The sequence below is a fragment of the Megalops cyprinoides genome, chromosome 7 (assembly GCF_013368585.1).
Source record: "Megalops cyprinoides isolate fMegCyp1 chromosome 7, fMegCyp1.pri, whole genome shotgun sequence".
NCBI classification, from domain to species: Eukaryota; Metazoa; Chordata; class Actinopteri; order Elopiformes; family Megalopidae; genus Megalops; species Megalops cyprinoides.
In genome coordinates this window covers 12,099,927-12,115,917 of record NC_050589.1, presented here as the reverse complement: position 1 = coordinate 12,115,917, position 15,991 = coordinate 12,099,927, and the positions used below count along the sequence as shown (strand labels likewise).

At 46.4% G+C, this 15,991-nt stretch overlaps 1 protein-coding gene across 1 annotated transcript; it reads left to right on the top strand.

The window, feature by feature from the left end:
- The first annotated feature begins 392 nt into the window (after positions 1 to 392).
- On the top strand, positions 393 to 15,505 carry dclre1b (DNA cross-link repair 1B). Its single transcript, XM_036532754.1, has 6 exons — positions 393 to 785; positions 1,122 to 1,342; positions 1,662 to 1,827; positions 2,311 to 2,493; positions 3,061 to 4,555; positions 15,367 to 15,505. Exons 2-6 carry the CDS (start codon positions 1,151 to 1,153, stop codon positions 15,503 to 15,505), a joined length of 2,175 nt encoding a protein of 724 aa, XP_036388647.1. The 5' UTR covers positions 393 to 785; positions 1,122 to 1,150.
- The last annotated feature ends 486 nt before the right edge of the window (positions 15,506 to 15,991 follow it).

Here is a 15,991-nt window from a genome sequence, read left to right as displayed (position 1 = left end):
TGAAATATCATAATATTAAATAGTGACACTAAAAACAAATGACAAATATGAAAAAGACCAGATTTCATATGATTGCTTAACTACCATCCATCTATCCATCTCTTCCTTTGGATACTGTTTAGCACAAACTTGCAAAAATACAAGCTAAATATCAGCAAATCTATGGAAGTGCCTACTGTACTAGCATGATTACTCAATGATGGACAGTGGTGTTTATTATTATTATTATTCTTATTATTTGTAACATTGATCTAAGGTGAATTTTTTCATCATCCTAGATCAAGTTGAAATACGTCAGTCGAACGCTATACTGCTGGCAACCCTCCGGTACGCGTTGTAATTGGCTAGAATCACGTGTAATCGAAAGGCGTGGCAAAAGGTCAGGGGGAAAAATGGCGGTATTCACAAATCAACAGTGATTCTTTTCTGGCGTCAAAACGCTTGGACTTACATTATCTTTTGGGGAAATATCATTTGATACGCACGTGCATGTGTTGCGTACAAGTTTGGTTTTCACGGCTATATTTTGTTTTGAACCGCAACACGATCTAGCTAACTAGAAAGATGTAGCTGCTTGTTATTGAATACCCCACTGCTTAACCAGATAGGGGGGAATTTTTAGTTGTTAGCTGACCCAGCCAGCTATCTGTTGTAACCACTGTCGTCGGTAGTTGGTTAGCGAGAACTTTAATTTTCCTTGCTGACCACCGTCGCTTGTGTTTTTGATTGTGTGTTGCTGAATCCTTTTAAGTAACGTTATAAAAGGAACAACGGCACTAACAAAGGTAAGCTTACTGTACAGGTAGCGAATGGTATTCGGAGGCGTTTTAGCTAAGGATGTAAATGTTTTGGTGCAAGACCTGCATGCTCCGTCGTTGCTAACATGATTAGCAAACGCCGGTCGCTTGCTAGGCAGAATATTGTTTGTCAGATCGTGTTAGTTAGCTGAAGATGATGGCAGGATTGGAAATATAATTTAGTAAAGAGACACTAAGCAGACCGGTGCAAAAACAAAGTAGTTGTATATGTTCCAAGCAATAGCTTGACATTGTTATTTCGCTAAAATTTCAATAATATAACCTATAACTAACCAGCTGACTATGCTCCTTTTAACGCTACAGTCGCCTGCATTACACTACACGCTGCGGAGATGAACGGTAAAGTCATACCCCACACCCCGCTGGCAGTGGACTTCTGGCAGGTGCGGAAGTGTAGCCACGTCCGTCTGTTCTTCCTTTCTCACATGCACAGTGACCACACTGTGGGCCTGACCTCTTCCTGGACCAACCGGCCCATCTACTGCTCGCCCGTCACCGCGAAGTTACTGAAACTCAAACTACAGGTGAGAGAAAATGTGCACGGTTGTACATCGCACTATTAAGCAGGAATGGGGGGGGGGGGGGGGGGGGGGGATTTAGGAATTTTACCGATTAAGCCAGGTTATTTGGTAATTACTGATAACTAATTACTAATTACTCGTGGGATTGTTGCATACTGTTAATTTACGCCCCATGAGCTCAAAGTGTAACAATGCATTGCTCCCTCTTGACAAAGATGCGACCACAGTCTGACAGGAATTATCAAAGCTCCAGGTGACCTGTCACATGAACAGGTGAAGTGGTCCTTTGTCCAGGTGAGTGCTCTGTTCTTCCTCCCTCTAGGTGAAGGAAAAATGGGTCCACCCTCTGGAGCTCGGAGAGGCTCACATGCTTCCGCTAGACGACATATGCAAGGAAACGCTGACCGTCACCTTAATAGATGCCAACCACTGCCCCGGCGCTGTCATGTTCCTCTTCCAGGGCTACTTTGGCACCATTCTCTACACAGGTCAGTCTGCCTGTGAAGCATGAACTCACTGAACAGGCGAGAATAGGGCAGAGAGCATCGGAGTGTCATTATAATTCCAGTAGCAGCAGACCTGTGAGAATGTTTGACAGTCCAGTGTGTCTCCATCTGACAGTAGCGTAGCCCTAAATCCCAAAAGCAAGGAAGAATGTAAATTTTAGCTATTGTCACTCTTCAGCATCACAGTTTTAAGTGTATGGTACAGTAAAAATGAAATCCGTGATAAGACGGCTGAACAAATTCACTTTATGCACAAGCCTTTATTGTCTGCACAGTGCAGACTCCCTGAGTTGGGGGGCTTGTAGAAAGTGTCGGTTCTTCCCGTGGTTTCAGTGGATGCACTTTGTACTCTTTCTTTCCAATGTGACTCTGGATAATGTGTGCAGAACGGAATGCTACATAAGGTAATGATTGCTGAAGGTTCAATGCTGAGCGCGTGCGTGACAGTGACGTCTGGTCCTCCAGGGGACTTCCGCTACACGCCGGCCATGCTGCGGGAGCCGTGCCTGAGGACGCACACGGACATCGACGTCCTGTACCTGGACAACACCAACTGTGACCCCACCCGTAGCCTGCCCTCCCGCCAGCGCGCCACCCAGCAGATCAAGGAGATCATCCGCGCACACCCCGGGCACAACGTGGTCATCGGTGAGTCCGCCGGCTGCGTCCCCCCTACCGCAGACATCGTGCGTTAACATACATGATCTCCTCCAGATTCCCTCAAATGTCATATGGTTACATACAGTACCAGTCAAAAGTTTGGACACACTTTTCTTTCTTTGTTTTTATTATTTTCCACATTTTAGAATAATAACAATAAAGACATCAAAACTATGAAGTAACACAAATGGAATTATGCAGCATTTAAAAAAAGTGTTATGAACAAATAATCTTAAATCTTATATTTTGGTTTTGTTAAAGTAGCCAATAAATATATATATATATATATATATATATATATATATATATATATATATTCTTTTTTAGAAAGAAATTCATACATAGGCATCAACTTCATGATTTATATTTGTCTAAGAAACAAATTTCAAGCATTTAAGCATAAGTCTTTAGATCAAGATGTCTTTGAATGCGTGTTTCCCATTATCTTAATCAAGTGTACAAACTTTTTAAAAAGTTCATGTTGGAACAACTTTTGAAATGTTGACAGTTTTGGTGAATGATACAGGCAGGCTGAGGTTGTCTGTGGCCCTGCAGGCCTGTACGCTCTGGGGAAAGAGAGTCTGCTGGTGGAGCTGGCCCTGGAGTTCAGAACGTGGGTGGAGGTAAGCCTGGAGAGGCTGGAGACGCTCCGCGTGCTGGAGCTGCCCGACGTGTTTACCACCGAGCCGGGCGCCGGCCGCATCCGCGCCGTGGAGCAGTCGGAGATCGGCGCCGCCAACCTGGCGCTGTGGAACCGGCAGCACCCCACGCTGGCCATCCTGCCCACCAGCCGTCCCATGGTGTCCTTCCACCCCAGCGTACACGTGGTGCCCTACTCCGACCACTCCTCCTACCAGGAGCTGGAGGACTTCGTCTCGGCCCTGCGCCCTGCCGCTCTCATACCCATCGTGGGTACCTACCTGACCTGCTTCTCCTCCCTCCTCAGCCCCCGTAAGAAGCGGCGTGAGCTGCTGGTGCCAGAGTCAGTCCGTCGCTACATGGCGATGGCACCTCAGCTTGAAGCCCCGTCTGAAGCACCGCCCCCTGGCTGCCGCCTGGTAGCTCGCCCGCGTCGCCCCGCCCCCTGCGGGGTGGTGTTCGAGTCGCCCCCGCGCAACCGTGGGCTGCCCGGGGCAGAGGGGAAGGAGGTGGGGCTCCTGGAGCCAAATCCTCCTGAGGAAGCGGACACCCAGCCGGGCCTCCTGCTCACGGAGCTGGCCTCCAGAGTCCCGCCTTCTTTCGCCTTCTGCAGGGGACCGGGGGAGGAGGTGAGGGTTCAGGATGGATGGAGCTGGAATGGTGGTCAGGTGATATCGGCTGAGGTAGAGATGGCAGAGACCCTTCCCCTCAGTCAGCTGACCCAGGTACACTCCTTCTACACCCCTATGGTGGAGCTGAGACACCCGGCTGTCTCCCTGAAGCCCAAGAACCCAAGCCCTCATCGCCCGGCTGCCCTGCGCCTCTGCCCCATCCCCCTGTCACCAAAGAGGAAGACGAGGGAAGGGACGCCCCAATCAGACGGAGCATTGTCAGAGGAGTCCCGCTCACCGGGTGGAACACCTGCCAAAAACATGAGGCGACCAGGAGAGGAGGTGAGGGTTCAGGATGGATGGCGCTGGAACGATGGTCAGGTGATATCGACTGAGGTAGAGATGGCAGAGACCCTTCCCCTCAGTCAGCTGACCCAGGTGCACTCCTTTTACACCCCTGTGGTGGAGCTGAGACACCCGGCTGTCTCCCTGAAGCCCAAGAACCCAAGCCCTCATCGCCCGGCTGCCCTGCGCCTCTGCCCCATCCCCCTGTCACCAACGAGGAAGACGAGGGAAGGGACGCCCCAATCGGACAGAGCATTGTCAGAGGAGTCCCACTCGCCGGGTGGAACACCTGCCAAAAAAATGAGAACTGCAGCTGGGGACAGCATTCCCACAATGCCCTGCTCTGCCGTGCAGTCCGAATTTGACAGGCAGAGCCAGTCACATGACTCCGAGAGGCCACGGCTGTCCCTGCTGGAGGATGGCCTCACCTTCCCCACGGAGGAGGTCACTTGCAGGTACACACTGACGAGGTGTGGCCTTGTGGACCAGCACCGACTTGCACCAACACATCTCCCCCCGCGTGGCAGTCAGGCCTTCCACAGTGCTGTGGAAACGTTCCTTGCTCTTTGCAGAATGCAAGTGCTGTGATTGGCCTGCAGTATCACTTCCAGCAGCCTGGAGACTTACTTTCTGCTGCTGTTCCTCTGTGTTTAAATGGACTTCAGTTTCAATGTTCCAGACTGCGCTTTGAGAACACAGGCCTTTTGTAATGGAGCCTCAGCCACGTAAGGCTAAGCCCTCCTAGAAAACCCTTTTTGGGTAGACTTGTGCAGCCAATAAAGTATTGAAATGTGAAGGGAGCTGCTAAGTACTTTCAGTGTTTGTACTTGTCAGTGTACTTTCAGTTACTGAGAGTGTGTTTATACACAGGTTACCAGCAGATTCCACACGTGGCAACAGTGTGGTTTTTTAATGTACAAACATATAATACCTTAAGTGTTTTTTTTTCCTTTTCACAAAATTAGTGTTGATTACCCAGTGGCAAAGTGCAGTTGCCATAGCAGTAGAGCTGCGGATCATGTGCCATATTTTACTGAGCAACTCATACGTCTGTGCCAGAATGTACCATAGGTTTAGCCATTATAGAATGGTGGAATGTTATGGGTTCAGCTAGTCAGAGATGGATATGATCCTCTGCAGACAGTACCTTCTTTTCTTCTCTGAATGCGGAGAGAGCAGTCGGTTCAGTATCATGCACATACACTGTACAGTTTTTTCATTAACAATAAACCATTGTAACACTACTTACGGGCCATAATATAAGAGAAATTCCACCTGGACGATCCAGTCTGTTGCCACTTATTGTATTGTTGTTGTTGAACATAAGTGTCCATCATGTAATGTAAATTAGTATTTAATAAAGAAAAAACGTTTTTGTCTTTGTGTCTCTTCCTCCCTGTGCAGCACAAGCATCACGTTTCACTGGCTGAAATGCAACGTAGCAGAGGCATTTAGGTGGTTACTGTTAGATAAACTAGGCAGGATTCCCTCATTTGGTCACCAACGATCTGATCATGATCTGTTTATCACAGTCAGTGTGGGTATTTAGTAAAGTAGGGGGACCCCCAGTCCCAGAATGTCATGGGGTCCAAAATCCTAAATGGAGTATTGTTGAATGTTCCAGCCAGACTGGTTTTAAGAAGTGAATTTTACATCTAGTCAGTATGCCTGTAAGGGATAGAAGGCTTGACTTCTATTGCACACAGCAATCATAATTTTATAATGGAGATGGAATGGACCAGAAGCCTCTGCACTTTTTGTAAGAAGAAAGCTTTCACACTGGACACACTGGAAAGGCATGGTACTGTTCTCTCATTGGCTCCTACAGGGCACCACTCCTTGAAATTGACCGATGCCTTGCTCACCCTTAACCACAAATGTGAAAGAATCTGTGGCTACCCTCTTCTTCCACCAGCTGATCCAAGATTAGTTTCTGTAGCCAGAGTTGTGCCCAGCAGGTTGGATGAAAAAGAAAACGCTAGCAAAAGGTTAGGGCATTGGGGCTGAATATACAGGCCCTTGACTAATTCTCATGTTTTACCGAATTGCAAATAATACACTGAAATTTCATTCTGTGTGATAGTTTATTAAAAAACTCAAAATTAATTTGTTTAAGGTGAAATTAGTTTTATGTTAAAAAATAATTTTAAGAAAAATAAAAATCAAATGCTGTTTGCATAAATATTCAACCCCCACACATTAATATTTAGTAGAACTACCTTTTGTTGCAATAACAGCTGTACGTCCTTTGGGCAAAGTATCCACCAGCACATTGTTTGGGAGTGATATTTGCCCATTCTTCTGAGCAGATGTGCTCCAGGTTGTCCAGGTTGGTTGGATGTTGCTTGTGGACCGCAATTTTCAAACAGGGCCACAGATTCATTTTCCCATGTTCCGTGTAAAATGTAAAAATGTAAAATGTTGTCTATTCTACATCTCTGTCCGGTCCACATCACCGTATATCAGGACAGTGGAATCACTGGCCATCCTCGGACACAGACTGAAAGCCCACCTCTTCAAGCGGCATCTCTGTACCACCTCAGTCCCTGCCCCCAAACATCTGCTACTTGTATTTATGTTTATTTTACATGTAGTATCACAATGTGTGTTGATTCTGTAATCTAGGGAGTGATGAATGGTAGTACACTTGGCCTCTCTTGTCTAGTCAAGTTGCACAAATTATCTTAGGGTAGGGCTTGAATAGTGTTATGCTCACACACACTGGCCTGGGAGTGTTGTTAGCCTGGTTTGACACTGTTGCTCATTCAAATGGATACGCTTATGTTCGATTGTGCTGGAGGTCGCTCTGGATGAGAGCATCTGCTAAATGAATGTTATGTAATGTAATAAACAATTATGTGAAAAAGCTGGTTAAAAGGGTAAAGGTCATGTGGTGAAAGTGATCCTACTTGAACAGTTACATTTACTCTTAGGAAAGAGCCGAGGCTCAGTGAGGCCAGAGAGACTTCGTTGGAGCAGATTTCGGCAGCGTCACACGCCACCATGGAGGAACTGCCTCATAAATTAAAACTAAAAGCACTTGGTTTTCGAGTCAAGTGATAAACATAGTAATTATAGAGCGCTTATGTGCCTTTATGGAGTGAAGACGTGTTATTAAGTTTCCATTACTGTGATTGCAGTGCATTCATTCAATTAATTACATATACTGTATTGCTTGCATCTGGATTACTTTAGTACCTGATAATTGATGCGCAGGATGCTGATATAAATTGAGTTTAGAAGTGATAGACAGTTATATATGGTGTTGCGTTAGCATATAATGAGTTCTCATATAGCCAGGGAAAATATTTAGCAAATATAAGACATTACACTATTGGGATGCATGGCAAAGAAGTGAGTTACATCTATCTTGTATATCTTGTACCTGCAGGGTTTGTCCACAAGATGGCAATAGCAGTATATGGACATGTTATGTGTATCATACTGTAATCTGCTCCACCACTCCGACACAAACTGGCATAGTGATTGTTTTCAGGAATGGCAATGGCAGTGTTGGCTTTCCCTCAAAGCACTTGCTCGCTGATATCTACACAATCAGACTCAGGACTTCAGCAGTTCAGTACATTGTTAGTAGGTACAAATATGTTTGAGGAATGTCACTGGTGAAAATATAATCCACACTGGATATGACTTTTTTTTTCTTGATTTGTTGGTAAGGATTCGATGATAGGCTAGAATAAACAAACAAAAATGGGCCATAGCCACAGAGCGTGTCAGAGCAATTATTCTTATTAGCCTCTGTGCTCTTACATTTAAAATAAAAACACTCCACGAGAGGGGACATCGCATACTCAAAAAGAAGAAAAAACTCCTTTTTAAGGGACATTTTTTTACCAGTAATGAAACCTTAATTAGCCTTGCTAAATTAGCTAAATGCAAAATTCTAAATTAGCAGGCCAGAGATGGGGAAAGACCAGAATAGCTCTGAAGCCCTGCTGACCCAGGAAAGTGGGACCATTGATGGGTCAAAATGTTTTTCAAAGTGTTTTTTATTATGTTATAACCTTACATCTTATTAATTTAATTCCAGCCCATAGCTGGACTAATTCCTTTTTGTAGGCTTTGTGCAAGGATACCCAGGTAAAACGGAAACACCTTGCCACTCAGAGGCGGAGAGTCTCTTCTTTGTGTGACAGGGATTCTATCTGTGACTCATATGATCTGCTGGCCTCGTGCCCACACGTCCATACAGCCGTTGACATCACAACAGTCCTCCCATCATCCATTACAGTCACGCTCTGGCTCCCACTGGAAGTGGCTGGAAAAAAGTGGCAGGGCAGTGGATGATGAGTGGAATCAGAGCATCTGCCACCTGCATCTGGATGGCAGTTCCCACCTTCGCAGCTGCGGCAGGGCACCTCTACAGGTGGCGGACCTCATCACAGTGGACACCTCAGACTTCTGGGAGGGGGTGGTCCTATCTGAGAGCAAGCAATTGAGAGAATAACATCATTACTATCATGTATATTATGTCATGTATATTTCAACTACGTTTTAACAATGTTTATATTTGTGTAGAGGCTGCCAGTATCCTGAATGATTTACAATGTTTTCAACTCACATGTTTGTGCATAACTCATAAATGTTTGGTGGTTTAAGTTGCCTGTGAGTCTGCTGCCCATAGTTTTTTTTTGGTTTTCCATTTCTTCGTCCCTTAACATCTGGTAGAAGATACTCAGGAGACCTCTGCATAGGGATGGCAGCAGTGAACCAGTTCTCTGCTACACTCCTCACAAACACCTGCCCCCCCCCCCCCCCCCCTATAGAAATGCAGTTATATCACCACCGACAGGGCTCAGTGGCCGCTCTAAAAGAGCAGTGTTCCGGCAGGGAGACCCCCTTGGGCTGAGGTACAGGTGTTCCAACATGTCGCCTGAAGGAGAATTTCCGGGGATATTACTATGTGGCCTTTGTACAAGCAGGCCCCTGGCTGCCGTTTTTGCAGGCTGAACAGACAGGCAACTAGTGCCACAAAGCTTGTGTGACAGCCACTGATTATTCCTTCATGTGGCAGCCATGCCATCCCCCTGGCAAAGCACCTTAGGGCAGGGGGGGCAGGCTTTTCCCTGCTGGGCAGGAGAGCAGAATGGCTAAATCAGAGAGTAAGAGCACATCGTGCTAATTCAGTTAGCTCCACTGTAAAGGGGAGGCTTTTGTGAGTGGATTACTGCTTAAATTCAAATGCCACCACAGTGTCACCAGTAATATACGTTTGCTGTCTAAGTAAACAGAGGATATGAGAATTACAGAGCAGATCCAGCAGAAAACAACCCGCATTCTTAAACAGTCACAAATAAATCACATCTGTGTCAGCAAACAGACTAGACCTGCCTGTGCTCCTGTAAGAGGCTCTACTTGCCAAAGCGTTGAGTGGCTTGCCAAATACTGGCTTGCCAAATACAGAGCTTAAGGCGCCGGCACGCTCCCTGGACACATTCTGCCACACATGTTGCTTTGGTCCAGCTGAAGAAGAGTCTCTCGAGCTAGTCTTGGTGAAAATTGAAGTCCCATGTGTCATTAATCTGCCCCTTGTATCTGCAGTAGCAGCCACCTAAAGTTCGGTGTGGCACAGAGGACAGGGAGGTGTGCACAGCAGAGCTCTTTCATGGCCAAAGCATGTACGTCTGTTTAAATTTTAAGGGTAGGAGCTGGCCTGGAGATGTAGGCATGATGCAAAGCATTCCAGAAATCCCATGAGATTCTTAAGGGCAATTTTACACCCTGCTTGAGCTTCTGTACAGTGGGAGATGATGACGGATGTTTGTACATGCACACATGCTTGAGCACACATACACACATACATACATACATGCATACACATATGCGCACACGCACATGCACACGCGCACACACACACTTATACACACACATACACATACGCACATATACGCTAACGCACACACACATTCAATTTACTCTGAATTAGTGGAGAATCTTGTCACCGTCTCAGTGGAAATTAAGGTTTCTCTAGTGAAACCCGATGCTTATTGCAGAGTTCCCAGAATTCCCTTGCGTTGCTACAAACAGCTCCAAAAGGTTTGCTATCAAATCAGTAAATCCCTCACACTGTGCAGTAGAGTTTCCATTCACCATGTAACAAGAAGCCAGAGCAGACATATTACACAGCATATCCAATGCATTTACACAAGAGGCTACAGCAGGCCAGAACTGTTGTTGTAGACAAAATATATGATGCATTCTTGGATCATTACAAGAAGTCTCTTTCAATCAATTAATTCCTCCCAGTTCCTTCAATCCATAAATTGATCAATCAAGTATTGATTACAATAGTATACTTAAAATACAGCAGAGTACAGACAAAAATAAATATATTTTAAAAGGATGACGTGAATATTGAAACAATAAAGCATACAACCAGCCATAAAAACACATTACCCTTTTGCTATTACAATACATAGCAAAAGAAGATCAAAAGATGCTAACACTGACAAAAACAAAGCAAAAACAATTTGAATAAAATCACGAGGATGAGCTACCAATAGCAAAAAGGAACACTGTATTCCCACACTGATATTACTACTTTCTTCAGAGACTAGACCTGCTGCAGCAGCCTTTCAACTTACCAGAGAAGCTCTACCATTGTCAGATAGGCACAACGCTTCTCAACACGCAGTCTGTGGGAAGTCTGGCTTTGTGTGTGTGTGTGTGTGTGTGTGTGTGTGTGTGTATGTGTGTGTGACTGCCTTTCAGTGGTCCTGGTGTGTGATTGGGTAAGACAGACAGGGCTCTGCTGTAACCCTGCCCTTTTCTCGTCACTCAGCTGTCTCAGCTGTCAGTGCCCCGCCCACGTCAGGGGGGGAACACCTGCCTCCTCCCTCTCACCTCGGGGAAGACTCCTGCAAGGGGTTAACCCTCATGGCTCTAATGACAGTCCCCTCTTCCACCTCCACAAAAAGAGGGATCACAGGAGCTGGAGCTGAATCTCACCTGCAGCGGAGAGCGGCAACTGGGCTCACGGAGCTGTTCACAGAGGCCAGAACAGATCAAAGTTGCTCCTTTTCCCCAAAAAGGTAGAGCTGCCAAAGCGCCCGCGCTGTAGACACTGAAAGATGAAATGCTTGTGCCCTGTTCTGCTCGTTTGCTGCTCTTCTTGAGCACCCCAGCATGGCTCTTGCGTGGAGACCCCTGTGCTGAGTTTCTGAGTGGAAGCTGAACGCATTCAGAGGCTGTTTTTCCCTCAGTCCATATGACAGGATCACCCTGAAAGAGTGGGCGTGGCCTTGTCAGCCAAAGTAAGAGAGAAGATGAGAAAGGAGGAGAGGAGAAGAGAAGAGAAAGAGGAGAAGAGGATGATGAGGACAGGAGAGCAGGGGAGGAAAGAGAGGAAGAGGAGAGGAGAAGCAGGGGGAGAGTAAGGAGAGGAGAGAGGGGAAGAGGAGAGAGGAGGGAGAGGAATTGTGCGGAGAGGAGAGGAACAGCTTGGGGAGGGACTCTGGAGAGGAGCAGACTGAATCGCAGCTGTTTGAATTGGTATTGTTGCCCTCTGTCTCACACGGCCTCATAAAAGTTTAATGAGTCACTCACCAGCTCTTTACTCAAATTGATTTTGTGTTTTGGTTTGGCTATCTGTTTATGTGTGCCAGAAACAAATGGACAGAAATCTGTCTAGAGGACAGAACACTGAATGAACGCTCTTGCCACAATCCCGCCCCACCGACCCTGCAATGCAGGAGCACACAGCCTCCAGCTCAACGATGTTCCACTGACAGGGCCCTATACGGGATGAAGGGAGCTTCCTGAGGGAGGTTCTCTGTGCATGAGGGATTCGACAGGATGTGGATGAAAGGTCTCTCCACTGTGCTGTGCCAGGATGCCAGCCACTAGGCTGCCAGCAGATCAGAACATCTGGGCATCATCCACACAGCCACTGTGGCCCACTGCCACACACAGCAACAGCACAGTGCTTCATGTACAGGCCCACTGGGCAGCAGAGCCTGTGATTACTAAATTAAATCAATTAGCTTTTTTATTGGATGAGTCCAGTCCATATTCAAGCCCTGAAAGGGAGACCGGAACTGCAGCTGTGTAGGGTCAGAGTTTATGAGCCATGGGCAAGAATCATCAGCACTTGAACTAACACCATCAACAGTGAAACCAACAGCCATCAGGACTCAAACCAACAGCCATCAGCACTCAAGCCAACAGCCATCGGCACTCAAACTACAGATCAGATCCAGACTCTGTCATTCTATCCTTTTTTATTATGTAACACTTGGTCGGCAACACAAAACTACAGGCACAACTGAAAGCTTCAATGAAAAAGTGTTTTTTCAGATGGAAAAATCTATTGTATGTGGTGTATTCTTTAATTTGTGCCGTGCACCTTTCTGGTCCTGACCCCTGTACTGTGTGCACATGGCTCAGTGCACAGAGTCTGCGAGAGTGATATTTACAGAAGGTGATTTGGTTCTCCTGAGCGGCTCATTCTTACAGCGGAGCATTTCATGTGGCCTTGTGCTGGATCATCCCACAGGTTTATCACTCTTTCATCCTTAATTTGTTTCAGTGAAATTTCACTGTGTTCATTAATGATTGGAAGTGATTGGTCATTGTGTTCCCATGAACCCTAACCAAAAAATAAATAAATAAATAAACACTGAAACTTCTAAACAAAAACAGGAGCCTGACCGTCGAAGTGAAAGAGTGAGTCAGAGGAGGAAGTGAGATGGAAATGAATGACACCATGCTGCCTCTCAGCGAGGCTCCAAGGCTGAGTAATGGGCTCTCTGAACACCCCATTTGCTCACAGCGGAAGCCGTGTGTCAGACAACTTGCTGGCCCCCACCTTTCCGCTAATGGCAGTGCATTCAAATGCCTTGTTCTGTATTCAGAGGGACACCTTAAATGCCCAAGCTAATCTACATCTAAGGGAGCACCCCTCACACTAACGAATTAGCCCCTGTTAGCATGACGCAGACCTGTTATGAACAGATAGATACTCATTTCCGCTTTCCACAGAGGGGAGTCAAGGCTGGGAGAAACGGTTCTCTCAAAGTGCATCCAAGGAAACAGGCAAGGAAGGGAAAGGAAGGCTTTTCTGTGGCTGAATAAAACAAGCTTTCTGTGCCCACCAACACAGGCTATATTTACATTTAGTCCTTTCGCAGTCACTGCTATGGAGGGCGACTTACAAAGCACAGGTTCAAAATGCATAAAATATGCCCACAAGAACAACAGTATATGCAAAAAATGACAGACCACATTTCACCTTCAACCTGTCAGGCTGTCACACAGTGCTATAGCAACCAGTGTCATACTGAACAAAGAAAGTGCTGCATTATAAAAAAAAAAATCAACAAGTGTTATAACAGCCAGCAGTTTTGTTGTTGTGTTGACTTAGCAGTGGAATGCCCTGGCTGAAGCTCATGGTGTTCTTCTCATGTTATCTGCTGTGTGAAACTGGCTCCATGCAGCAGTGCAAACTGCATGTCAGGATAGCAGGTCTCATGTGCTGTTACTGCTGTAACCCTGCCATCTTTGCTTCGTTACAGACCAGCACTACTCCATGAGAAAGGAGCCTTTCAGCACCATGGAGAGCACTGATCCATTTGCAGTCAGGGAGCCAATTGAGGGCCACTGTGTAACTGGTTACTGAGGATGTCATCACCACAGAGCAGCCAAACTCTGATTGGACGCCCCCAGATCTTCTTGACATATCTGACAGGTACCAGTGGAGCGATGAATGCTGATATTAGGGTGATGTGTGTGTGTTTGTGTGTGTGTGTGTGTGTGTGTGTGTGTATACATGTGCCTGCGCACACGTGTGTGTATGTGTTGTACTACCAAGGGGAGCAGACAAGAATTCTTTTACCCCCAAAAGAAAACAATCCCTCAGTCTCTTACAGTACACCAAGAAGGCTTGTGGGGAGAACCCAGCCATAGGTAAAACAGGAAGCAGCACCTGCCTCCTTTGTGAGGCTCTCTGGAGAAGCAGGGGCTGCTGGGATAGGCAGCTGCACATGCTGAGGTGGAGGATCCGAGGCAGGAGAGGGGAAGCCTCGCCTCCGCCTCACCTCACCTGGGCCTCCAGGAAGACAAAGTTTCTCATCTGCATCTGGTATGAAGTGAGTGGGAGGGAGACATCATTAAAGGTAGAAGGCGAAAGAGAGAAACAGGAGCCTCTGAGAGCAGAGAGTTCCTGGAGTAGACAGAGTGTCACTTCAGGTTGCCCCGCATGCTGGTGCTCACAGAGACCAACCACAGCTCACTCTTTATTCAGTCTGTTTGCAGAGGCACTTCTTCATGGTGACTCACAACGCCCACAGTTTGATCATTCACATTGAGTTAGTCATGTACTGCAGGGCTTGTTGTGGTTTTAATAGGTGACACATGGTACCTCATTCAGAGGCACTAATTACTATTGATACCACTATTACCACAACAACTGCTAATGCTGCTGCTACTGCCAATGCAAATACTACTACTGCTGCTACTGTTGCTCCTACTATTGTTAATGCTACTATTACTACTAATGCTATTGCTGCTACTACTACTATTACTAATGCAACTGCTACTGCTGCTACTGCCACAGTTACTACTACTACTGCTAATAAATTACAATAAATACAACTAGTAATTGTGGTTAAGGACCAGGACTTGTAGCCGAAAGGTTGCGGGTTCAATTCCCCACTAGGACACTGCTGCTGTACCCTTGGGCAAAGTACTTAACCCACAATTGCCTCAGTAAATATCCAGCTGTATAAACGGATAACATTGTAAAGAACTGTAACCTATGTAAGTCACTCTGGGTAAGAGCATCTGATAAATAATGTAATGTAAAACTAACACAACTACTAATTCTGCTATTAGTAATATATATTTTTTAGTACTTCTGCTAATGCTGCTGCTACTACTACTACTGCAACTGCCATTAGCAGTAACAGTACCAGTCAGTGTTGTTACAGAAATTGTAATTGTTATATTAAGTATTCATTTATAAAGCATGATATCAGCAAAATGCAATGGAAAACAATCACAAAAACCACAGCAAAGATAGCAAGAGTTCAAAACGAGCCAATGTCGAATTGTAATTCCACAATGCATGCCTTTGAAGATTTGCATCTAGTCGGATACACAGGTATGCAGGTGTGTGTGAACAGCGGGAAGCCCGGGCCTGTTCCGCTCTCAGATTCAGTTCTGCCACCCATGCTAATCCTGTTATATTTCCTGTTCATCCTCTCAGGCTCCATCCATCACTCTGTGTCAGGAGCATTGGCCCCTGCAGGTGGAGGCAGACCTCCGCTGGGCCCCCAACTGGGAGGAGTGACTCACTGCTGAGCCTGCCTCTCCTGCCCTGTGGACGTCGCAGGGGTCCCGGCACTGTGGCGGCCGCCCGGGGTCACAGACGGCCCCGGGAACCATGATGAGTGGCAGTGAGCTCGGCAGGTGGGCGTGGCACACGCAGGGAGCTGGGCATGACCACCTTCCGCTCTCTCTGGTCTCCACCTCGGGCCACCAGGCTTCCCCACCTAACCAACCACAGGTGACTCATGCAGGTACACACATACATTTACATCTGTCGGCGCAAACTTATTCAGCCTCCTCTGTGGCGAGCCATGGGTCCTCGGGACACACGCACAAACACACGGACACGCACACAAAGATGGACAAGCTCACATACACATACAGGTAGGCATACATCTATACAAGCTTGAGCATTTATATACACACACACATACAAATAAAGATAAGTACACACACACATACACTCAAGCAACATACACACACACACACACACACACACACACACACACACACACAGGCATACAACATTAGATAAAACCTCATTGGTATTCCACTCCTCTGTATCATTTTGGCCTTTTTCCAGCTCAATACTGTTCCATATTGAG

Coding starts and splice junctions, on each gene's coding strand:
- dclre1b (XM_036532754.1), top strand. CDS start 1,151: ATGAACGGTAAAGTCATACCCCACACCCCGCTGGCAGTGGACTTCTGG. Junction 1,343..1,661: donor TACTGAAACTCAAACTACAG/GTGAGAGAAAAT, acceptor TCCTCCCTCTAG/GTGAAGGAAAAATGGGTCCA. Junction 2,494..3,060: donor CGGGCACAACGTGGTCATCG/GTGAGTCCGCCG, acceptor GTGGCCCTGCAG/GCCTGTACGCTCTGGGGAAA.